General features: G+C 46.5%; 1 protein-coding gene across 1 annotated transcript in view; it reads right to left on the bottom strand.

Moving 5' to 3' along the window:
- LOC139229999 (casein kinase I) overlaps nucleotides 1-21,354 on the bottom strand; it is a 65,339-nt gene that overhangs the window by 10,346 nt on the left and 33,639 nt on the right. Inside the window, exons 4-8 of the mRNA XM_070861710.1 lie at nucleotides 11,704-11,852; nucleotides 9,717-9,945; nucleotides 9,164-9,334; nucleotides 5,739-5,887; nucleotides 3,559-3,751 (exon numbers count right to left, since the gene is read on the bottom strand). Of these exons, the coding sequence (XP_070717811.1) occupies nucleotides 3,559-3,751; nucleotides 5,739-5,887; nucleotides 9,164-9,334; nucleotides 9,717-9,945; nucleotides 11,704-11,852 (891 nt within the window). The remainder of the gene's footprint in view (nucleotides 1-3,558; nucleotides 3,752-5,738; nucleotides 5,888-9,163; nucleotides 9,335-9,716; nucleotides 9,946-11,703; nucleotides 11,853-21,354) is intronic.

Raw genomic sequence — 21,354 nt, 5'->3', positions numbered from 1 at the left:
ACACACCTCAAGAGGCTTTGCAAACCACAGAAATGCCAAACTCCAGGATTCTCCTCAGTATCATGTCTTTTTACATTTACCCTTCAACGCCTTGAAAAAGGTACATCAATGGGCTTATCTGTTCTTTCCTCCTTAGCCGAGGCATAGAATATAAGAGCAGGGAGGTTATACTTGAACTGTATAAAATACTGGTTAGGCCACAGCTAGAGCACCGCGTGCAATTCTAGGCACATTATAGGAAAGATTTACTCGGATGTTGCCTAGACTGGAGAATTTTAGTGATGAGGAAAAATTGGATAGGCTGGGATTGCTTTATTTGGAACAGAGGGGGCTGAGTGGAGATTTAATGGAGGTGTATAAAAGTATGAACGATGAGTGGATAGGATGGGCCTATTTCCCTTAGCAGAGAGGTCAAGAACCAGGGGGATAGATTTAAATTAAGTGGTAGGTTTAGAGGGGTTTTGAGGAGAATGTTTTTCACCCAGAGGGTGGTAGGGACCTGTGTACAGCTTGGTGTACCATGGAGGAAATCACTGGTTTTCTAATCCTGTCCTCACTACTCACTCATATTCTCCCCCACTCCCCCTCCCCTCACCTCCACACACACACAATCTCAGTGGATAGCTCTCAGGATCAGCAACAGGAACCCTGCCCAATCTCCTCCCTCCCCCTCCCTTCTCCAGGGCAATGAAAGAGGCTGTAGTATTCCTACTGCTCCGCTGGCTGAGCTTAGATAACCCAGCAGAGTGAGGATTCAACCCGAGCTTGAGAGAAACAAAAAATCATACCAGAAAGGATGAGTTACACAGCACTTTTAATGATGGACACCTGAGAAGGCACAACTTTCCAAAACAAAGCTGCCATTTTCCATGTAGGAATTTTTAAGTTTAATTTTAAAACAAAATGTGCAACAGGATACCCCAGCTGTTTGGTAATAACGATTCCAAAATTAGATTCTTGGGGAAGAATGGAGGAGCAACAAACTCGCATTTATACGACACCTCTCACACCCTCCGGACATCCACTGACACTTCACTGTCAGAGTACGGTGAAGCCAATTTTCACACAGCAAGCTCTCACAATAACGCTTCCTACATTCCAACAGTGACTACCCTAATATTTCATTGGCTGTAAAGCGCTTTGGGACGTCCCAAGGCTGTGAATGGTACTATATAAGTGCAAGTCTTTCTTTCACACAAGAAATAACCAGTTAAATCTTTCTTAGTGATGTACAAAAATCCAATAGGGAATTCAGAATACAATTCTTTACCCAGAGAGTGGTGAGAATGTAGAACTCGCTACCACAGGGAGTGGTTGAGGCAAATGTATAGATGTATTTAAGGGGGAGGCCAGATAACTATAGGAAGGAGAAGGGAATAGAGGGTTATGCTGATAGATTTAGATGAGAAAAGACGGGAGGAGGCTCAAGTGGAGCATAAACGTTGGCATGGACTGGTTGGGCTGAATGGCCTGTTTCTGTGCCGTATATCCCATGTAACCCTATGTATATTGAGCGATAAATACTGGCTTGAATACAGGAGAACATTCCTGCTCTCTGAATAGTGCCATGGGATCTTCAGAATCTACCTGAACTGGAGAAAGGTGTGATTTCCCCCTTGGTCGATCAGAAAGACAACAAGCACGGCACTGAAGAGTCGGTCTAGTTTATGTGCTCAAGCCTAACATCTGTTGTCAGGAAATTACTAGGAGTCTATAATTAGGGATAGGGTGACTGAACACCTTGAACATTTTCAGCTGATCAGAGAGCCAGCATAGATTTGTAAAGGGGAGACCATGCCTGACGAATCCGACTGAACTTTTTGAAGAAGTGACTAAAGTAGTCAACGGGAATGTTATTTATGTGGACTTCCAGAAGGCATTCGATAAAGTCCCTCATAAAGAGATTGTTTTGGAATGGAGGGCAAATTATTGACCTGGTTAGGAGATTGGCTGAGCAGCAGCAGAGTAGGGATAATGGGCAGGTACTCTAATTGGCAGGATGTAACAGGGATCCGTGTTGGAACCTCAACTAATCACTATTTATTAATGACTTGGATAATGGGACAGAGAGCAACATATCCAAGTTTGCCGATGACTCAAAGATAGGCAGCATTGTAGATGGAAGCATAAAATTGCAAAGGGCTATTGATAGATTAAGTGAATGGGCGAAACTGCGGCAAATGGATTTCAATATCAGCAAGTGTGAGGTCACCCACTTTGGATCTGAAAAGAAGAGTACTTTCTAAATGGCAAAAATCTAGAAGCAGTGGTAGGTCCAAAGAGACTTAGGGATCATGTACATTAGATAGAAACATAGAAACAGAAATTTACAGCGCAGGAGGCCGCCATTTCGGCCCATCGTGTCTGAGCCGGCCGACAAAGAGCCACACGGCCCTTCGATAGCAGCCCTAAAGGTTACATACAAACCCATGAATAATAACAGAAAGGCAAAGAGCATCCAGCCCAACCAGTCGCCCCACACCACTGCAACACCGCTTATACTAAAATCATCGACACTCCACCCCAACTGGAGCCAAGTGATCTCCTGGGAGAGGCAAAAACCAGATCACAACCCAGTGATATCATGGACAGATACAAAAAAAATCATCAAAAAGACTAATGGGAATGCTGACTAGAATACAAAGGGGTAGAAGTTATGTTACAGCTATACCAAGCCCTGGTTAGACCACACCTGGAGTACTGGGCACCACACCGTAGGAAGGCTATATTAGCCTTGGAGGGAAGGGAGTGCAGCGTACATTTACTAGAATGATATCCGGACTCCAAGGGTTAAATTATGAGGAGAGATTACACAAACTTGATTGTATTCCCTGGAATTTAGATTAGGGGTGATTTGATTGAAGTTTAGATATTAAGGAGAACGGATAGGATAGATAAAAACTATTTCCGCTGGTTGGAGGATCTAGGACTAGGGCACATAGCCTAAAAATTAGAGACAGGTCTTTCAGGGATGAAGTTAGGAAATACATTTAGACGGAAAGGGTGGTAGAAGTTAGGAACTCTTCTGCAAACAGCAACTGATGTCAAATCAACTGTAAATTTTAAACCTGACATTTTTGTTAACCAAAGCTATTAAGGGATTTGGGGCAATGGCGGATATAAGGAGTTAGGTCACAGATCAGCGATGATCTCATTGAATGGTGGAACAGCCTTGAGGGGCTGAATGGCCTACTCCTGTTCAAGACTCCAGGGTGGGGCTTGAACCCATAACCTACAGAGTTACCACGAGAGTGCTTTCAACAGAGCCAAGCCAAGAAACACATTATGCTTTGCGATTAATTCAACAGACTGTTGAGGGTCTGAAGAGAGGGAGAGAGAGAGAGGGAGGAGAGAGGGAAGAGAGAGAGAGAGGGAAGAGAGAGAGAGAGAGAGAGAGAGAGAGAGAGAGAGAGAGAGAGAGAGGGAGCGGGGGCGGGAGGAGAGAGAGCGAGAGAGAGAGAGGGCGGGGGGGAAGAGAGAGATAGAGAGAGAGAGAGAGAGAGAGAGAGAGAGAGAGAGAGAGAGAGAGAGAGGTGGGGGGTAAGAAGACATACTGACCAGACTGCTGTGCTCGAGATGCCTGGGAAGGCAGCACTGCATCTTGTCCATTTCGTAACCGGTTACCGACTGCACCGGCTCCCGTCCCAGGCGGGAGGACTCGTGTTGCTGAACTGCGTGTTTGCACCACACGCTCTTCCCGATCGTGTTCCCTGCGCTCGCGCTCGCTTTCCTCGGGGGTTCGACCCGCGCCCTGAAATCAGGAAAGGATCATTGGCTCGTACTGAATGACAATTTATTCTGGTCACTAGGCGGGAGAACTGGTCCGGGGGGAGAGGGGGGGAAGGGAAGAGAGAGAAGAGGATGAGGGAAGAGGAGAAGAGGAGGAGGAGGAGAAGAAAGGGAACACAAGTCAATTCCAGCTCTGACTGCAATAGCCAGCAGTTTCAATGATGTGTGGGTTTCAAATCAGTTATAAAACTTTACCCTGCAGCCAAAGCTAACCCACCACTGATTCACTGTAAAAGGTTCTACCCAAAACACTGCTGACTGTCCAACTGTACACATGCCCAAACATTCCTGCGTGCCGTGCTAATCTGCAGTGAGGAGCAGCCCGCACCGAGCACTGACACCATTAACGACACACCAGGCGGCTTGAACCAGTGAAGGAGAGGTTTAAGGCTCGCAGTGGGAGAACCTCTCTGGGAAAGACCAGTGGGAAATATATTTTTTTAGGCCAAGATTAGGGGCAAGCTAATAGAGGGCTGTGTCGAACGGCAGGGGGGAAAGGCAGGAGGAGAGACAGTCAATTGAGGCGCAGAGGGGTGCTATCACTTGAAGGGACAGCCATTTGACAATCGATCACCACGAGGTTTCGATAAACCGTCTGTGTAACGAGACACAGCACTAAAGAATTTCATGCTGCTATTACTCATGTGACTTGCCAGCTCAAAACAAACTAAAAATAAAGAGACAAATTGGTGGCCGGTGACTAACACGAGTGAGCTTCTCTTTCCTGTAGGCGACACTCCTTTTGGATCTCACTAACTGGGCACCAAATATAAAGATGAATTTTAACGCATTAATGTCACAAGGAGATTCCACCCTCATTTAAGCATATATATTTTTGCTTTTAAAAGCGACAGCATTTTTCAATTGTTTGTTTAGAGGAACATCAGCACTTGAAAACAAAAAATGATTCTGCTGTTAAAGATTTGTATTTATGTAACGCCTTTCACGACCGTGGGACGTCCCAAAGCGCTTTACAGTGCAGCCAATTTGTGCACAGTAGGATCCCACAGGCGGCAATGCGACAATGGGCATTTTTTGTTGTTGAAGGGTAAATATTAAGCTGGGACACCGGAGAGAGCGACCCTGTTCTTCAGACCAAGCTTCGGTTTCAGTTCTCAGCACTGCACAGGCTCACCCATCAACCCCTGTGCTCGCTGACCCACACTGGCTCCTCGATTTCAAAATTCTCATCTTTGTTTTCAAATCTGCACCTCCCCCCCTCCCCATGGCCTCGCCCCTCCCCATCTATAATCTCTTCCAATGTGACCCCCACCCCCCCTCCCCATCTGTCTGCGCTCCTCTAATTCTGCCCTCTTGAGCATCCCTGATTAAAATCGCTCAACCATTGGTGGCTGTGCCTTCTTGCCTGGGCCCCAAGCTCGAACTCCCTGCCCAAACCTCTCTGCCTCTCTCTCTCTCCTCCTTCAAGCCGCTCCTTAAATCATACCCAAGCATTTGGTCACCTGCGCTAAATTCTACTTGTGCGGCTCGGTATCAGATTTTTTAAATGTCATAATACTCCTGTGAAGCGCCTTGGGACATTTCACTACATCAAAGGCGCTATATAAATACAAGTTGTTGTTGTAGTAGATGTGTGTGCTCAAGTCCCTGGAGTGGGACTTGAACCCACAACCCGACTCGGAGACGAGTGTGCCACGGCTGGCACATAACTGAGCACTCGGAGATGACTGGAGTATGTGACAAGGGCTACATAAATGTACTCTCTCTCTCTCTTTCGGTATTCCTGCACGAGTTGCCACAGTTCAAAGTCACCGCGTCGTACATGAAATGCTTTGAGGCGTATTGGTAAAGGTGACAAGGTGCAATATAAAAGCAGGTCTTTCTTTTCTTGTGATTAAAATCCAAGTGAAACAGTGTAGAAAGACAGATGGGTTTTTAAAAAAACATTTCCAGCACCAAATTTACATGATCAATGCGCCTGCACTTACAAACTTCAGCATGTTCCAATCAAAGACGTAGTCATACGAGAAGCCCTGTCGGTGGAACAGGTTCCGGAAAAGCTGCCGCAGATACGAGTAATCGGGCTTGTCATCAAAACGCAAGGAGCGACAGAAGTTCAGGTAGGTAGAAAACTCAGCTGAGAGGGGAGAAATTAAAAAAAAGGATTAGAAATATACAGACCTGATCAGCTGAGAAACACTGGAACAGGAAGGTCAGTGACAAACCCGAGGGGAGTTGAAGTGATGGGCAATAACAAGATGCACAATAGAGTGAGTTCACAACTTGTAAAATTCTCTCGCCCCACCACAGCCGTATGGCAATCTACTTCAACGGCAAAGCCAAACGGTGAAAAGAAAAAGGCAGTCGGATGCCAGCAGCGCTCTCTGTACGCCGCTTGGCTCCCGCGCGAAAAAACGCACGTGCGGTATTGGTCGCGCCGTCCCTTAAGAGGCAGCAACCCCCACCCCCCCCCAAAATTAAAGGGAACATTGGATGCCAGGTTTCAGAGCAGTGAAAACCAAAAGTGCTTCCCAGTTGAGAGCTCCTGGAAAAGGAGGAGCAGGGAGCAGGATATGGTGCAACCTGGATTTGGAGAGTGGAGTATTAAAGGGAACAGCACAGAAACCGGTAGCATTCATTAGCAGGAAGAAACGACGGCTTAACTCTCCATGGATCCCGCAAAAACAGTGCGCTTTTGCAAGACTTCCACCCCATTCCAATCTAGATTAAAAGAACAGACATTCCAGGAAAGGCTCAAAAATATTTTGAAAGTGTTACGCCAGCTGCAAGATCATGTGTCAAAACGCAAGAGGTTAAATTTACCCGCGTGCATTATAAATAGCACTTACCGGGAAACTGCCCCCCTTGTCGGAAGTTGGTGCATGGATGTTTAAAATAAAATACACAAAATGGCAGAGAGTTGGGCAGGATGATCCAAAAACTTGCTCCACAGACTCAGAGCCTGCTACCTTATCGTGGCAGCTGACATAGCAAATATTGAGGGGGAGAGACTAAACGTGACGACAGCTGGTGTGCACAATATCACAGGCAGTCCCGCGAAATGAGGAGGACTTGCTTCCATGCCAAAAAGAGCGCTCACAGGTGTTTCGAATGAAGAACCCAAACTACATCCCCATGGGTGGAAGATGCGCCTGTGCGTGGATTTTTTTTAACGTAGGGTGGCCGTTGCACACCAGCCGCTACACGGGCTCGACAGAGCTAGGTCTTGGTCCAGTGGTAAGGATTACCCAAGACCTGCTCTGCTGCCCCTGGGCCCCAATCGCATCCCTCCACAGTCTCTCGCCACTCCTGCGCCCAGATCTCGCCGCTCCGGCTGCATCTGCCCACGCTCCAATCACCGACCTGCACCTTGCCGGCGTCACTCTTCGCTTTCGCTGCCGTTGCCCTCCTGCACCAGCTCGCGCTGTACCTTGCCGTGGCACGCCTCCACATTTCTCCCTGGGCCGCACGCCACTCCTTTTATGGTCCCGACCTGCTGCTGATGGTTTCTCGCAGGTCGGGGCCCTCCACGCTGCTCCCTGGGCCGCACACCGATCCACAATATATAGATTATATCAATGGCTGTTCAGTGCATCAGGATCGGCAAAGCCAGTGGCGTCTCCATACATCCAAAGCACTCAAACCAATGGGCTGTTTGGTATGCAAGTACAAAAAGAACCATCGGCTCAAGGGTAAAGCATCAAGTCAGGGATTATGTGCAGCTCAGCAACAATTTAGCCATGGCTGGTGATCTGAGCAGGGAATTGTGCGCATCTTAGTCGCGCAATCCAAAACCCAAGCACAAGTTCCAGTTGGCATTGCGGGTAATAGGACCACGTCGCGTCACCATGCCTCCTGTTCGGCAGCGTTACGCCAGGTTAAAAATGATGCCCGCTTCCTTACAACATGCGTGGCATCAACAACTTGTATTTATATAGCGCCTTTAATGTAATGAAACGTCCCAAGGCGCTTAACAGGAGTATTAAAATTTGGCACCGAGTCGCACAAATAGAAATTAGGGCAGGTGACCAAAAGCTTGGTCAAAGAGGTGGGTTTTAAGGAGCGTCTTTGAAGGAGGAGAGAGAGGTAGAGAGGCGGAGGGGTTTAGGCAGAGAGATCCAGAGCTTGGGGCCGAGGCAACAGGGCCGCCAATGGTTGAGCGATTATAATCAGCGATGCCCAAGAGGGCATAATTAGAGGAGCGCAGACATCTCGGGGGGGGGGTTTGGGGCTTGAGGAGATTACAGAGATAGGGAGGGACGAGGCCATAGAGGGATTTGAAAACAAGGATGAGAATTTTGAAATCGAGGTATTGCTTAACCAGGAGCCAATGTAGGTCAGCGAGCACAGGGGGGGTGATGCGTGAGCGGGATTTGGTGAGCATTGACTCATTTAACAAGCTGCCGGACGCGGGCCCATCTGACAAACAGCTCAGCGTGCCAACGAAAACCTGAACTGGCTTACTCTTGGGTCAATAGTGCGCCAATAAAAAAATTATAGCAACAAGACTTTGGGGCTTGGTTTGGAGGTGCGGGGATACAGGAACCCGTGGTGAAGTGCATAGGTGCATCACAGTATCCCTTTTCCGAAAGGAAGATTACACAGTGTGTGTGCGCACTAACAAAGAGGCTCACGTGGGTATATGCACATTGTGTGGCATTGTAGTAAGCTAAGCTGTACAGACCAAAAGGATCTATCTATTCGTCCACTTGTGTCCAGTTTGGTAACGTCAGCTGGAGCAGCAATATACGTATGAATGTGTATATCAAGTATAAAAATGGAGACCCCATGGTGGCACACTGTTGGCCTCAGGGTCAGGAGCAAGGAAAAAAATGAAATGAAATGAAATGTCAGGGTCTCTGCTTGTGATCGCTACCCAGTGACCCTGCTGCAAAATGCACACACGGCGAGGACACGGCTGGGCTCAGTTGCAACATCTTCCACGATTGTATAGCCTCACGTGAAGATCTGCCACTTCTGGGTACGGTATTGGAGGGACGCCAAGATCCACTAGGCTGCCCAGAAAGATCGCGACTTCGGGAGAGGGGCGAGGGAAGTAACCCGCGACCTCTGCCACCTTGAAGGACAAGGCCCGCGACCCCATGGGAACACCCATCACCTGCAAGCTCCCCTCCAAGTCACGCACCCATCCCAATTTGGAAAACCCTGGAACTCCCTCCTTGACGGCACTTTGGGAGAACCGTCACCACACGGACTGCAGCTGTTTAAGGCGGCGGCTCACCACCAGCACCTTCTCAAGGGCAATTAGGGATGGCCAATAAATGCCGGCCTTGCCACCGACACCCACATCAAGTGACCGAATATAAAAATAAAATGGCGATTTTAAACTGGGTGCCATTGTTACATGATGAAACAGTAACGATGGTTTCAAACAGGAATGGGGGCCACTCACACGGATAGCTCTTGCACAATACTTCGATCGGAGTCGACATCTTTTTCTCGCTGATGCGCTCATACTTCTGCCGCTTTGTGGCTGCTTTGAGTCCCTGCCATGGCAACGAGCCCAGGTTAAAATACATCAGGACGTAACCCAGTGACTCCAGGTCATCTCGGCGACTTTGTTCTGTGGAGATTTTTTTTAAAAAAGATTTTATTTAAAACGTCAGGCGCCAAGGTTTACTTATTATAACGAGCAGTGATATCAAGGGATTATCGCTAAACTCACTACCCCAAATGTTCGGCAAAAAGTTGCGCCATTTCCCGCATCATTCCCACCATATTCTCCTTCTCGTGCTTACAGCGTAAAACTTGGAACAAGACCTGCCCCTTCCTCGGTCCTTGCATGCCAACATCAACCGTGGTCACCTTCCCTTGTCCTCACAACCCCACTCCCCCAACCAAGGTATCCGTTCTCTCCTAACTTTTCCGATGCATCAATAGCTCTGGAACCCTCAAATGCCCTTTCCCGGCAGGTACACCACTGGTCACAGTGACCTGTTGCTCACCGATGCCCAGATGGGTGTTGATGGAGGCGTACCGCGCCGTACCAGTCAGGTTCTTGTTTTCCCGGTACGGGATGTGTTGGTGAGTCCGTGCGTCGCGGTACTTCTTGGCCAGGCCAAAGTCAATGATGTAAACCAGGTTGCCCTTCTTGCCCAAGCCCATGAGGAAGTTGTCTGGCTTAACGTCACGGTGGATGAAGTTTTTGGAATGAATGTACTCAATTCGACTGATCTGGAAAACAAACATTAAACCATAAACACGCAGAATCACAAATGAGGGATTCAGTAATCTGCTCCTGAAGATTAAGACGTTTCACCAACAATTTTAGCTACGAGGAGATTGGATCGACTGGGTTTGTTTTCCTTGGAACAGGAGGCCGAGGAGAACATAATAGGAGTAGGCCATTTGGCTCGAGCCTGCTCCACCATTCAATAAGATCATGGCTGATCTGACCATAGACTCAGCTCCACTTCCCTGCCCGCTCCCCGTATCGCTCAAAATCTAATTGAGGTGTACAAAATTATGAGGGTCCTAGATAGAATGGATAGAAAGGATCTATTTCCCTTAACAGAGGGGTCAAGAACCAGGGAGCATAGATTTAAAGTAGGAGGTTTATAGAGAATTTGAGAAGAAATCCCAGAGGGTGGCGGGGGTCTGGAACTCACTGCCTGAAAGGGTGGTAGAGGCAGAAACCCTCACCACATTTAAAAAGGGCTTGGATATGCACTTGAAGTGCCACGGCCTACAGGGCTATGGACCAAGAGCTAGAAAGTGTGATTAGGCTGGATAGCTGTCGGCCAGCGAGGACATAATGGGCCAAAATGGCCTCCTTCCGTGCTGTAAATTTCTATGAATCACCAACAGGGTCTCACCAACAGTTTGCTGCTTGTGATAGACTTCCTTTTGAAAGAAGTTATCACCAATAGTCCCGGCCTGTCATTCACCAGTGTTTCAGGATCTCAAACCCCTACAGGTTTTTCCTACTTCCCCATCACTGGTGACATTTGGGCAATTGGAAACCTCAAAGCAATTCTCTACTTCCAGTTTCAGAATGGCTCCCATCTTGTTTTTTTCTAAAAATTAAATGGGAGGGTGTAAACAGTTACTAGGCAGAGTATAACCTCACCCCCATCCCTGTATGCTAAGAAACAGCGTCAACGACCTTGCAGTTGGAATGCAAGGGCAATTTGAAACTAGACATGTTAGCAGTAGGATACCAACTGTTTTAAAAGGAAAAGCAAAAAGAGGATCACTGCTGAATTCCGATAATGTATTGATGGGCATGATCACTGGTTTTTGCTTTCCTTACATTCCACCCTTTATTATTCGGTTCACTTTTGTTCACCGACAACCATTTCTATGGCTTGAAAGAGCAGGCTGGGTGTGCAGTGCAGTAATTTGCATCGAGAGGCCTTCCCCAGTATCAGGGAACAAGTAACAACCTGCATTTGTAGAGCGCCTTTAATGTATTATGTCCCAAGGCGCTTCACAGGAGCGTAATCAGACAAAATCCGACAACAAGCCACGCAAGAGCTATTCGTTCAGACGACCAAAATCTTGGTCAAAGCGGTAGGGTTTGAGGAGGAGAGATGGAAATTCCAGAGTTTAGGGCCCCAGACAGCTTCACGCATCAGCTTCAGTGGCAGAGCAAGTGAAATTTGACATGCGCAAGAGGCCAGAATTGGAAGGATGCAGAGATGGCGGAGGGTTGCGGGGTTGGAGGAGGTTAGAGAGATAGGGCGGGGGCGAGGCTACGGAGGGATTTGAACACGAGGAGGCGAATTGAAAAACTGAGGCGTTGCCGGACAAGGGGAGCCAATGTAGGTCGGCAAGCGCAGAGGGTGATGGGCGAACGGGAATTGGTGCGAGTTCGGACACGGGTTGATTGGTTGAGTAAGTGTGCCGGCACAACCAGTCACAATCGACCCCCCCCCCCCCCCATTTTCCTCAGTTGTGTTTCCCGGATTAGCTACACATTAAAACCCGTACCATCTGGTCCGCCAGGAGGAGCACCGTTTTCAGACTGAACTTGCGCGAGCAGAAGTTGAAGAGATCCTCGAGACTGGGACCCAGCAGCTCCATCACCATCACGTTGTAATCTCCCTCGGCGCCGCACCATTTAATTGAGGGGATCCCAACTGCAGAGGACAGAACCCAAAGCACACGCACAGGTTACGATCGGCTGCATGTTACATTTGCAAAAGCCAGCGGCAAGTTAAAAAAAAAAACACACAATATTCTGTTCATTCGAGCTCCACAATTAGCAGCTGCTACAACAAGCCCTCCTCGTGCCAGGAACCTACAACTTGGCCGCATACTTCCCAGTCACTAGCAATGGCTCGGAACACAGCAGACACATACGATCCGGTTCTATATTATACAACCAGCGTGGGTGAGTGATGAGGATTGCAAAATGTTTTGCAACATCAATTGCAAAAATGTTTTGCAACCACAAGCACCTAATAACACAAAAATGCAAACTGGTCAGGCACGTTAGTAACCCTTTCGAATCGGGAATTCAGCACTGTGCAACAAAGCCCACTTCACGAATGTTGCAATCACTCCAGCTGCACTGCCGCAGTACGGTTTCACAACATTTTCAAAAAACAAAACACACACACACGCGGACAACACAGAAGGCCATGTGCCTGGGCACACGGAGCTTTGAACAGAAAATAACACGCCGAAACGTTCGGATCCGGGCACCATTTTGGAAACCTTCGGGTAGAACCTACCGTCGTTTTATTGCCTAGTGACAATGTTGTTTAAAAAAAAATTGCGTTCGTTTATAGTGATCTAGCATTCCGATAATTTAAAACAATCAGCTGGTGTTTGGTCAACTGTTAAAACCCAGCTGATCCAAACGTGTAGCTTCTCTCATTGTTTAATGATCATACTTAACCTAGGGAAGGAGGCAAGATTTAGGTTAAAAAGACACATGCACCCTTTAATTACCAGAAAACCCCGACACATAAAAAGGGAGATATCTGCAGAGTTACTGGAGGGTCTTCACTTCAGTTCATTCTTTTTAATTTATGGCATTATCGTGGATGATCAGGGGCAGTCAAGAAATGTAACCGCTAACTGGAAGTGGCTGACTGCGGAGTCTGGGCGAGGACATCATTGGCTGGGCCACCTTCTCCGCTAACACTTCACGTCATGAGGAACAGGCGAAGTAATGGATAGCTGGCAGCGCCAGTTGGACTGTACGCCAACAAGAGCTGTCATTTTCAGGTGAAGATGAGGGGCGGCAGCAGAAACTACCTCGAACCTTTAACTGGCTACGCGGCCATGTCAAATTTCCACGCGCAAGCGGTTTCTTGCATTGAAAAGCCGGCGAGCAGCCTGCGCGGGGCCGCCAGGCCTCTGCGCAGCCTAGCGGGAACGGTGCTGCACACCTTCGTTTGACTGTTGTACACACGTCCTTTGGTACAAGGACAGGCATACCGATCATCCTTGCCGGCTAAATGAGCAATTTCATTGTCAGTATAAAATCTATTGCTACCCTAGCGTTAAAAAAAAACACACATGGAAATTGTATGTTGAGCTGAACAACCACATGGTCTTTCCCCAATTCCGCATCCCCTTCCTCTGGGATTAACACTCCCAGTCCGACAGTCCCTGCCTTGCTCACCCGTCCTTGTTCCTGGCCAAGCCTTTGGTCACGGCCATCATCTTGGCGTGCCCTTTTTTTTTTTAAATTACACTTTGGGACATTTCTGTATAAATGTTGCAGTGGGAGGACAGGGAACAGAAAGGTCACACCTAGATTGGGGCAGAGTTGAGAGAGCATCGAGCTGTTGCTCAACTTCAAAATCCATTCCCAGGGACTCCCACTTCACTCTGACCAGCATATAAACCATTACCAAAAGAGAGAAGATGCTAAAGACAGGTACACTTGACAAGTTACACACCCATTTTTAGAAGGGTTCAGTGTCAACAATATATAGTTGGCCCTTTCAAGCAGGAGCTTCAATTAAACCTCAAAATAGCAAAATGCTGGAATTCTGAAATAGAGACAGAAAAAGCTGAAAATACACAGGGCAATCATCTGAAAGACACGATTTCAGGTGTACCTTTCATCAACAATTCTGAAATCTCAATCTCTTCTCTGACTGGCTTGCTGTGTATTTCCAGCAAGTTATTGATATTGGGGAGGATTTAACGAACTCTGGTTAATGAGTTTGGGGGAAACATTCTTTGTGGTGCTATTTGACCCAGTGCGTTGGGAACAGAAATTAAAACCTTCCATTTCTAAAACACAAACAACCCCGGTGCATCCATTTTATAACCTCACTAATCACCAAATCATTAGGGAAGGAGGAACAAGAGATAGTTTTAGAGAACTACAGGTATTGTGCTTGGAACTAGTACGGTTACAGGTTCATGGAATAAGTTACTTGGGCCGGATTTTCGGCGAAAACGGTGGCAATACGTCAAAATTACAGTTTACATTGCGCTACTGATTTTAGGCCGAACTTTCGGCATTGACGTCTCGGTAAAGGAGGCATTGCACGACTATTCGCAGCGCAAAACCCGACTTTTGGCAACTTTAGTCTGTGGTCATTTGCACTGCGGGGGGAAATTGCAAAAAACATTCACAAAACCCTGAGCTACCAAATCGCTGAAAAATAATAAAAACGTTAACGCAAGGTTTTCATACTTGCCGCTGCTGGTTTGACCGGCCGGTATTCTGGCATATGGGTCGGGAGAGCGCCAAAAGTCTGACGGTAACGCAATCCGTGTCGTTACACGCCTGGTGCACCTCTCCCCGGCGGTACATCCCATCGGAGTTACAAACAAGTCCAGGATCTCGCCCGAGCTTTTCGACCGTTTCCGCCGCGGACGGCCAAAACGCAGTGAAAATCCAGTCGCAAAGTCCTCGTAAATCCGGCCCAACATGTACAGCACAGAAACAGGCCATTCACAGCCCGTGTGTTTATGCTCCACACGAGCCTCCTCCAACCCCACTTCATCTCACCCCATCAGCATAGAACTTCAATTACTTTCTCACTCATGTACTTATTTAGGTTCCCCTTAAATGCCTCAACTACTCCATGTGGTAGCGAGTTCCACATTCTAACCTCATTTGGACAAACGGTCATCGACCTGAAACGGTAACTGTTTCACTCGCCACAGAAGCTGCCTGACCTGCCAAATACTTCCAGCATTTTGTGTTTTTAAAACATTTCTAACAACTTGTTGCGTCTTTAATGTAGTAAAAGATCCCAAGGCGCTTCACAGGAGTGCTACAAGACAAAACAAATAAATTTGACACTGAGCCACACAAGAAATTATGGAAGACAACCAAAAGCTTGTTTATGGAGCAAGTTTTAAGGAGTGTCTTAAAAGGAGGAAAGGAGAGGCAGAGGGGTTTAGGGAGGGAGTTCCAGAGCTTGGGGCCCAGGCAGCTGAAGGCACGGCCACTGATAGTTGAGCGATTATAATCAGGGATGCTCAAGAGGGCAGAATTAGAGGAACTCTGATATCTCGTGAGGTTGTGAGGCTGAAAGAGATTAGAGAGATAGGGAGGGGCAAAGCGAGGCCATGGAGGGTCAACAAGGATGAGAATTTAAAACTAAAACAAACTTGTATCGGATTCTGATCATGGTGAAAAGAAAGTGTACTAGTCATCTGGACGCCATACAAGAACTGCAGTCGCCTACACCAACAAATGTTTATGGTCTTGCTTTACTAGGCTGTGGAAACCCTCCACCCCCCAAACTTTGATTGTAAATGTAAAGGGACCGCACATTAAAAGAAACAGGCCAGGCGGAACACAGCAGCTTACCGGGAACATTGTGCCCGGCACTTTTTGTTTCGCCAAGAAAAAGTTTATAATTTTTTTGATTTATAAAATGCAGAGATAGGGGACTTTCCAAGTCCTCTGCAATGAAAATATGGGGCTCTGAGCAAATCTGACTGCGTGTTACAGAGAAAGATTCGCTTTGATAATACCACAGATGAGAAGCTTCAGATTGGAGGAGAAAGTGGGTCATTTCTCATTAGAAGTTAAGAGAACTGGTTAGAAGGGTTCAAAAAAAATAACTTGTATTTATAAAAGAGTCCTAAATGAGTTACGAGGAATTTTGATCTGGGAGAAAAACTATTGCCAGAGGTTGGGGCAATCGGTAATTAGGCAGACTAAATTTATCAAAAGAATTTATTTATTGCAGAGAGGCTTGTTAGGACATTGAATGTTCTAGAAACTATTGTGGAATCAGAATCCCTGGCAAGTAGATAAATATTTGGGGGAAAAAAAAAGACAAAAATTTAAAAGCACATGGGGAAAACCCAGGTGAATGGGGCTAAATGAAGTGCCAGCACAGGCACAATGGGCCAAATGGCCTCCTCTGCTGTAAAATTCTATGATTCTCGCTGCACTTCCAAAGGAAAGAGGTGTTGAGTTTCTCAGAGTACATCCCAGAGTACTTAAGGAGGTGGCCTTGGAAATAGCGGATGTCATTTTTCAACATTCCATTGACTCTGGATCAGTTCCTATGGAGTGGAGGGTAGCCAATGAAACCCCACTTTTTAAAAAAAAGGAGGGAGAGAGAAAACAGGGAATTATAGACCGGTCAGCCTGACATCAGTAGTGGGTAAAATGATGGAATCAATTATTAAGGATGTCATAGCAGCGCATTTGGAAAGAGGTGACATGATAGGTCCAAGTCAGCAGGGATTTGTGAAAGGGAAATCATGCTTGACAAATCTTCTGGAATTTGAGGATGTTTCCAGTAGAGTGGACAAAGGAGAACCAGTTGATGTGGTGCATTTGGACTTTCAGAAGGCTTTCGACAAGGTCCCACATAAGAGATTAATGTGCAAAGTTAAAAGCACATGGGATTGGGGGTAGTGTGCTGATGTGTATTGAGAACTGGTTGTCAGACAGGAAGCAAAGAGTAGGAGTAAATGGGTACTTTTCAGAATGGCAGGCAGTGACTAGTGGGGTACCACAAGGTTCTGTGCTGGGGTCCCAGTTGTTTACATTGTACATTAATGATTTGGACAAGAGGATTAAATGTAGTATCTCCAAATTTGCAGATGACACTAAGTTGGGTGGCAGTGTGAGCTGCAAGGAGGATGCTATGAGGCTGCAGAGTGACTTGGATAGGTTAGGTGAGTGGACAAATGCATGGCAGATGAAGTATAATGTGGATAAATGTGAGGTTATCCAGTTTGGTGGTAAAAACAGAGAGACAGACTATTATCTGAATGTGACAGATTAGGAAGAGGGGAGGTGCAACGAGACCTGGGTGTCATGGTACATCAGTCATTGAAGGTTGATATGCAGGTACAGCAGGCGGTTAAGAAAGCAAATGACATGTTGGCCTTCATAGCGAGGGGATTTGAGTACAGGGGCAGGGAGGTGTTATTACAGTTGTACAGGGCCTTGGTGAGGCCACACCTGGAGTATTGTGTACAGTTTTGGTCTCCTAACTTGAGGAAGGACATTCTTGCTATTGAGGGAGCGCAGTGAAGGTTCACCAGATTGATTCCCGGGATGGCAGGACTGACATATTAAGAAAGACTGGATCAACTGGGCTTTTATTCACTGGAGTTCAGAAGAATGAGAGGGGATCTCATAGAATCGTTTAAAATTCTGATGGGTTTAGACAGGTTTGATGCAGGAAGAATGTTCCCAATGTTGGGGAAGTCCAGAACCAGGGGTCACAGTCTGAGGATAAGGGGCAAGTCATTTAGGACCGAGATGAGGAGAAACTTCTTCACCCAGAGAGTGGTGAATCTGTGGAATTCTCTACCACAGAAAGTTGTTGAGGCCAATTCACTAAATATATTCAAAAAGGAGTTAGATGTAGTCTGACTGCAGGGAAATGAACTGGCTTGTACCTCACTTTTAAAAGAACAGCAGCACTGATCCCAGCCCAGTGTTATCTGTACATACACATGTATGAAAATTGTGGGGTATGTGCATTTAAAAAAAAAACCTGAAGCACATGGTTATCTTGTTCCCTCTGTTGCTGGGATACGGGGATGTAGGCCCACTAGGAGGCAGTCAGGCCCATCCAGTCCTCGTCCCAATGTACACACAAACCCTTCCAGCAGGTGCCCTTCGCCTGATCCTCTTCCCTCATATCTCGAGGGGAAAATTGTGCTAACCACTGCTGAGATTAACTCAGTCCAGCAGTCTGAGAATCAAATCTGGGACCCTCCAGGCCTGTAGAAATCTCAAGAAATTTACAGCACGGAAGGAGGCCATTTCGGCCCATCGTGTCCACACCGGCCGACAAAGAGCTATCCAGCCTAATCCCACTTTCCAGCTCTTGGTCTGTCGTCCTGCAGGTTACTGCACTTCAAGTGCACATCCAAGTACTTTTTAAAATGTGGTGAGGGTTTCTGCCTCTACCACCCTTTTAGGCAGTGAGTTCCAGACCACTACCACCCTCTGGGTGAAAACATTTCCCCTCAAATCCCTGTAGACCTCAGCTACAAGTGGATATTTCCACTCAAGGGAAACTAAAACTAGGGAACATAGTCTCGGAATAAGGGGCCGCCCATTTAAAACTGCGATGAGGAGGAATTTCTTCTCAGGTTGGTTGTAAATCTATGGAATTCTCTGCCCCAGAGAGTTGTGGAGGCTGAGTCATTGAATATATTTAAAGGCAGAGATAGACAGATTTTTGAGTGATAAGGAAATAAAGGGTTATGGGGAGCGGGCAGGGAAGTGGAGCCGAGTCCATGATCAGATCAGCCATGATCTTATTAAATGGCAGAGCAGGCTCGAGGGACCAGGTGGCTACTCCTATATCTTAACATTCTTTAGATACTCAGCCTCAAGTATATTTACATTAAAAAAAACAATTTTTGCAAATTAAATATTTATCTCCCTCACCCACAAGTCCATGATACTTTTGCCAAGAGCAGATTTCTGATCAGAAACTTCAAATAATGGAGACAATGCAGCAATCGCCCTCAAAAAGGGCAGGCGATAGAGACAGAATAGGAATCGCGGACATCTGCACACGGTCCATTATGGATTTAAATTGTAAATATAGGGAAAGGATAAGAGCAGATATGAGCCATGGCCATTTCAAGCATAAAAACAAATACGTTCCTATTCTGCAGTAAACCAATAAACAAATATTAGCATTTGGCAAAGTAGAAACCGGAGACATCTATATTATTTTACTGCCTTCATTACTACTGCAGTTGGACCTTCATCCTTCTCCTCCTCCACCATCACACTGAATGGTTAAAAAAGCTCCAAGCTTAGTGGTTAGGGACAGGCACACCTACAAGCATCGGAAGTCTTGTATAAGCTTGACTTCCTTCACCCCAAATAATGCCAAAATGGGGAAAACATAGAAACTAGGTGCAGGAGTAGGCCATTCAAGTCTGCACCACCATTCAATATCATGGCTGATCATTCACCTCAGTACAGAGGGTGGTGCTGTGTATTATACTAAGAACAAAATCGCAAGAGACTCCGGACCAAACCTTTACTGAGTTGCTTAAAGTGCAATAAATGACCAGAAGCAGCTTAAACCACAATCAGCAGCAAGGGTTCAAAACACTTTTGGAATCCGATTCTGAATTGAAGGATTTCATTAGTACATGCGCTGTGTCCGGACGCCGACGGTGGTCATGATACAATGGGTCAGTCGATGCATTCCATTCATCCAGGGTCTGCAGGATGCTTTCTTCCAGAGTTGGAGCTCTCATAGGATCACCAGTCACAGTGTGAACACAACGGTTTCATAGAATCAGAAATTTACAGCACGGATAAAGGCCATTTCGGTCCATCGTGTCTATGCCGGCCGACAAAGAGCTATCCAGCCGAATCCCACATTCCAGCTCTTGGTCCGTAGCCCTGTAGGTTACGGCACTTCAAGTGCCCATCCAAGTACTTTTTAAAACATGGCGAGGGTTTCCGCCTCTACCACTCTTTCAGGCAGAGTGTTCCAGGCCCCCACCCTCTGGGTGACGAAATCTCCCCTCAATTACTTTAAATCTATGCCCCCTGGTAGTTGACCCCTCTGCTAAGGGAAACAGGAAAGGTGGCTCAACCATGGTTAACAAGGGAAATTAGGGATAGTGTTAAATCCAAGGAAGAGGCATATAAAATGGCCAGAAAAAGCAGCAAACCTGAGGACTGGGAGAAATTTAGAATCCAGCAGAGGAGGACAAAGTGTTTAATTAGGAGGGGGAAAATAGAGTATGAGAGGTAGCTTGCTGGGAACATAAAAACTGACTGCAAAAGCTTCTATAGATATGTGAAGAGAAAGAGATTAGTGAAGACAAACGTAGGTCCCTTGCAGTCAGAATCAGGTGAATTTATAATGGGGAACAGAGAAATGGCAGACCAATTGAATAGATACTTTGGTTCTGTCTTCACGAAGGAAGACACGAATAACCTTCCGGAAATACTAGGGGACAGAGGATCTAGCGAGAAGGAAGAACTGAAGGAAATCCTTCTTAGTCAGGAAATTATGTTAGGGAAATTGATGGGATTGAAGGCCGATAAATCCCCAGGGCCTGATGGGCCACCTCCTTAAGTACTCTGGAATGCAGATTTAGAAATAGTGGATGCATTGGTGATCATTTTCCAGCAGTCTATAGACTCTGGATCAGTTCCTATGGACTGGAGTGTAGCTAATGTAACACCACTTTTTAAAAAAAGGAGGAAGAGAGAAAACAGGGAATTATAGACCGGTTAGCCTGACATCAGTAATGGGGAAAATGTTGGAATCAATTAGTAAAGATGAAATAGCAGCACATTTGGAACACAGTGACAGGATTGGTCCAAGTCAGCATAGATTTATGAAAGGGAAATCATGCTTGACAAATCTTCTGGAATTTTTTTTGAGGATGTAACTAGTAGAGTGGACAAGGGAGAACCAGTGGATGTGGTGTATTTGGTTTTTCAAAAAACTTCTGACAAGATCCCACACAAAAGATTGTTGTGCAAAATTAAAGCACATGGTATTGGGGGCAATGTATTGACGTGGATAGAGAACTGGTTGGCAGACAGGAAGCAGTCGGGATAATGGCAGGCAGTGACTAGTGGGGTGCTGCAGGGCTCAGTGCTGGGACCCCAGCTATTTACAATATACAATGATTTGGATGAAGGAATTGAGTGCATTATCTCCAAGTTTGCAGATGACATTAAGCTGGGTGGTGGTGTGAGCTGTGAGGAGGATGCCAAGAGGCTGCAGGGTGACTTGGACAGGTTAGGTTAGTGGACAAATGCATGGCAGATGCAGTATAATGTGGATAAATGTGAGGTTATCCACTTTGATTGCAAAAACGTGAAGGCAGATTATCTGAATGGCGGCAGATTAGGAAAGGGAAGGTGCAATAAGACCTGGGTGTCATGGTACATCATTGAAAGTTGGCATGCAGGTACAGCAGGCAGTGAAGGCGGCAAATGGCATGTTGGCCTTCATAGCTAGGGGATTTGAGTATAGGAGCAGGGAGGTCTTATTGCAGTTGTACAGGGCCTTGGTGAGGCCTCACCTGGAATATTGTGTTCAGTTTTGGTCTCCTAATCTAAGGAAGGACGTTCTTGCTATTGAGGGAGTGCAGCAAAGGTTCACCAGACTGATTCCTGGGATGGCAGGACTGACATATGAGGAGAGACTGGATCGACTGGGCCTGTATTCACTGGAGTTTAAAAAG

This window comes from Pristiophorus japonicus, chromosome 19 (assembly GCF_044704955.1).
Source record: "Pristiophorus japonicus isolate sPriJap1 chromosome 19, sPriJap1.hap1, whole genome shotgun sequence".
NCBI lineage: Eukaryota > Metazoa > Chordata > Chondrichthyes > Pristiophoridae > Pristiophorus > Pristiophorus japonicus.
This window is presented reverse-complemented; position numbering and strand designations above follow the sequence as displayed.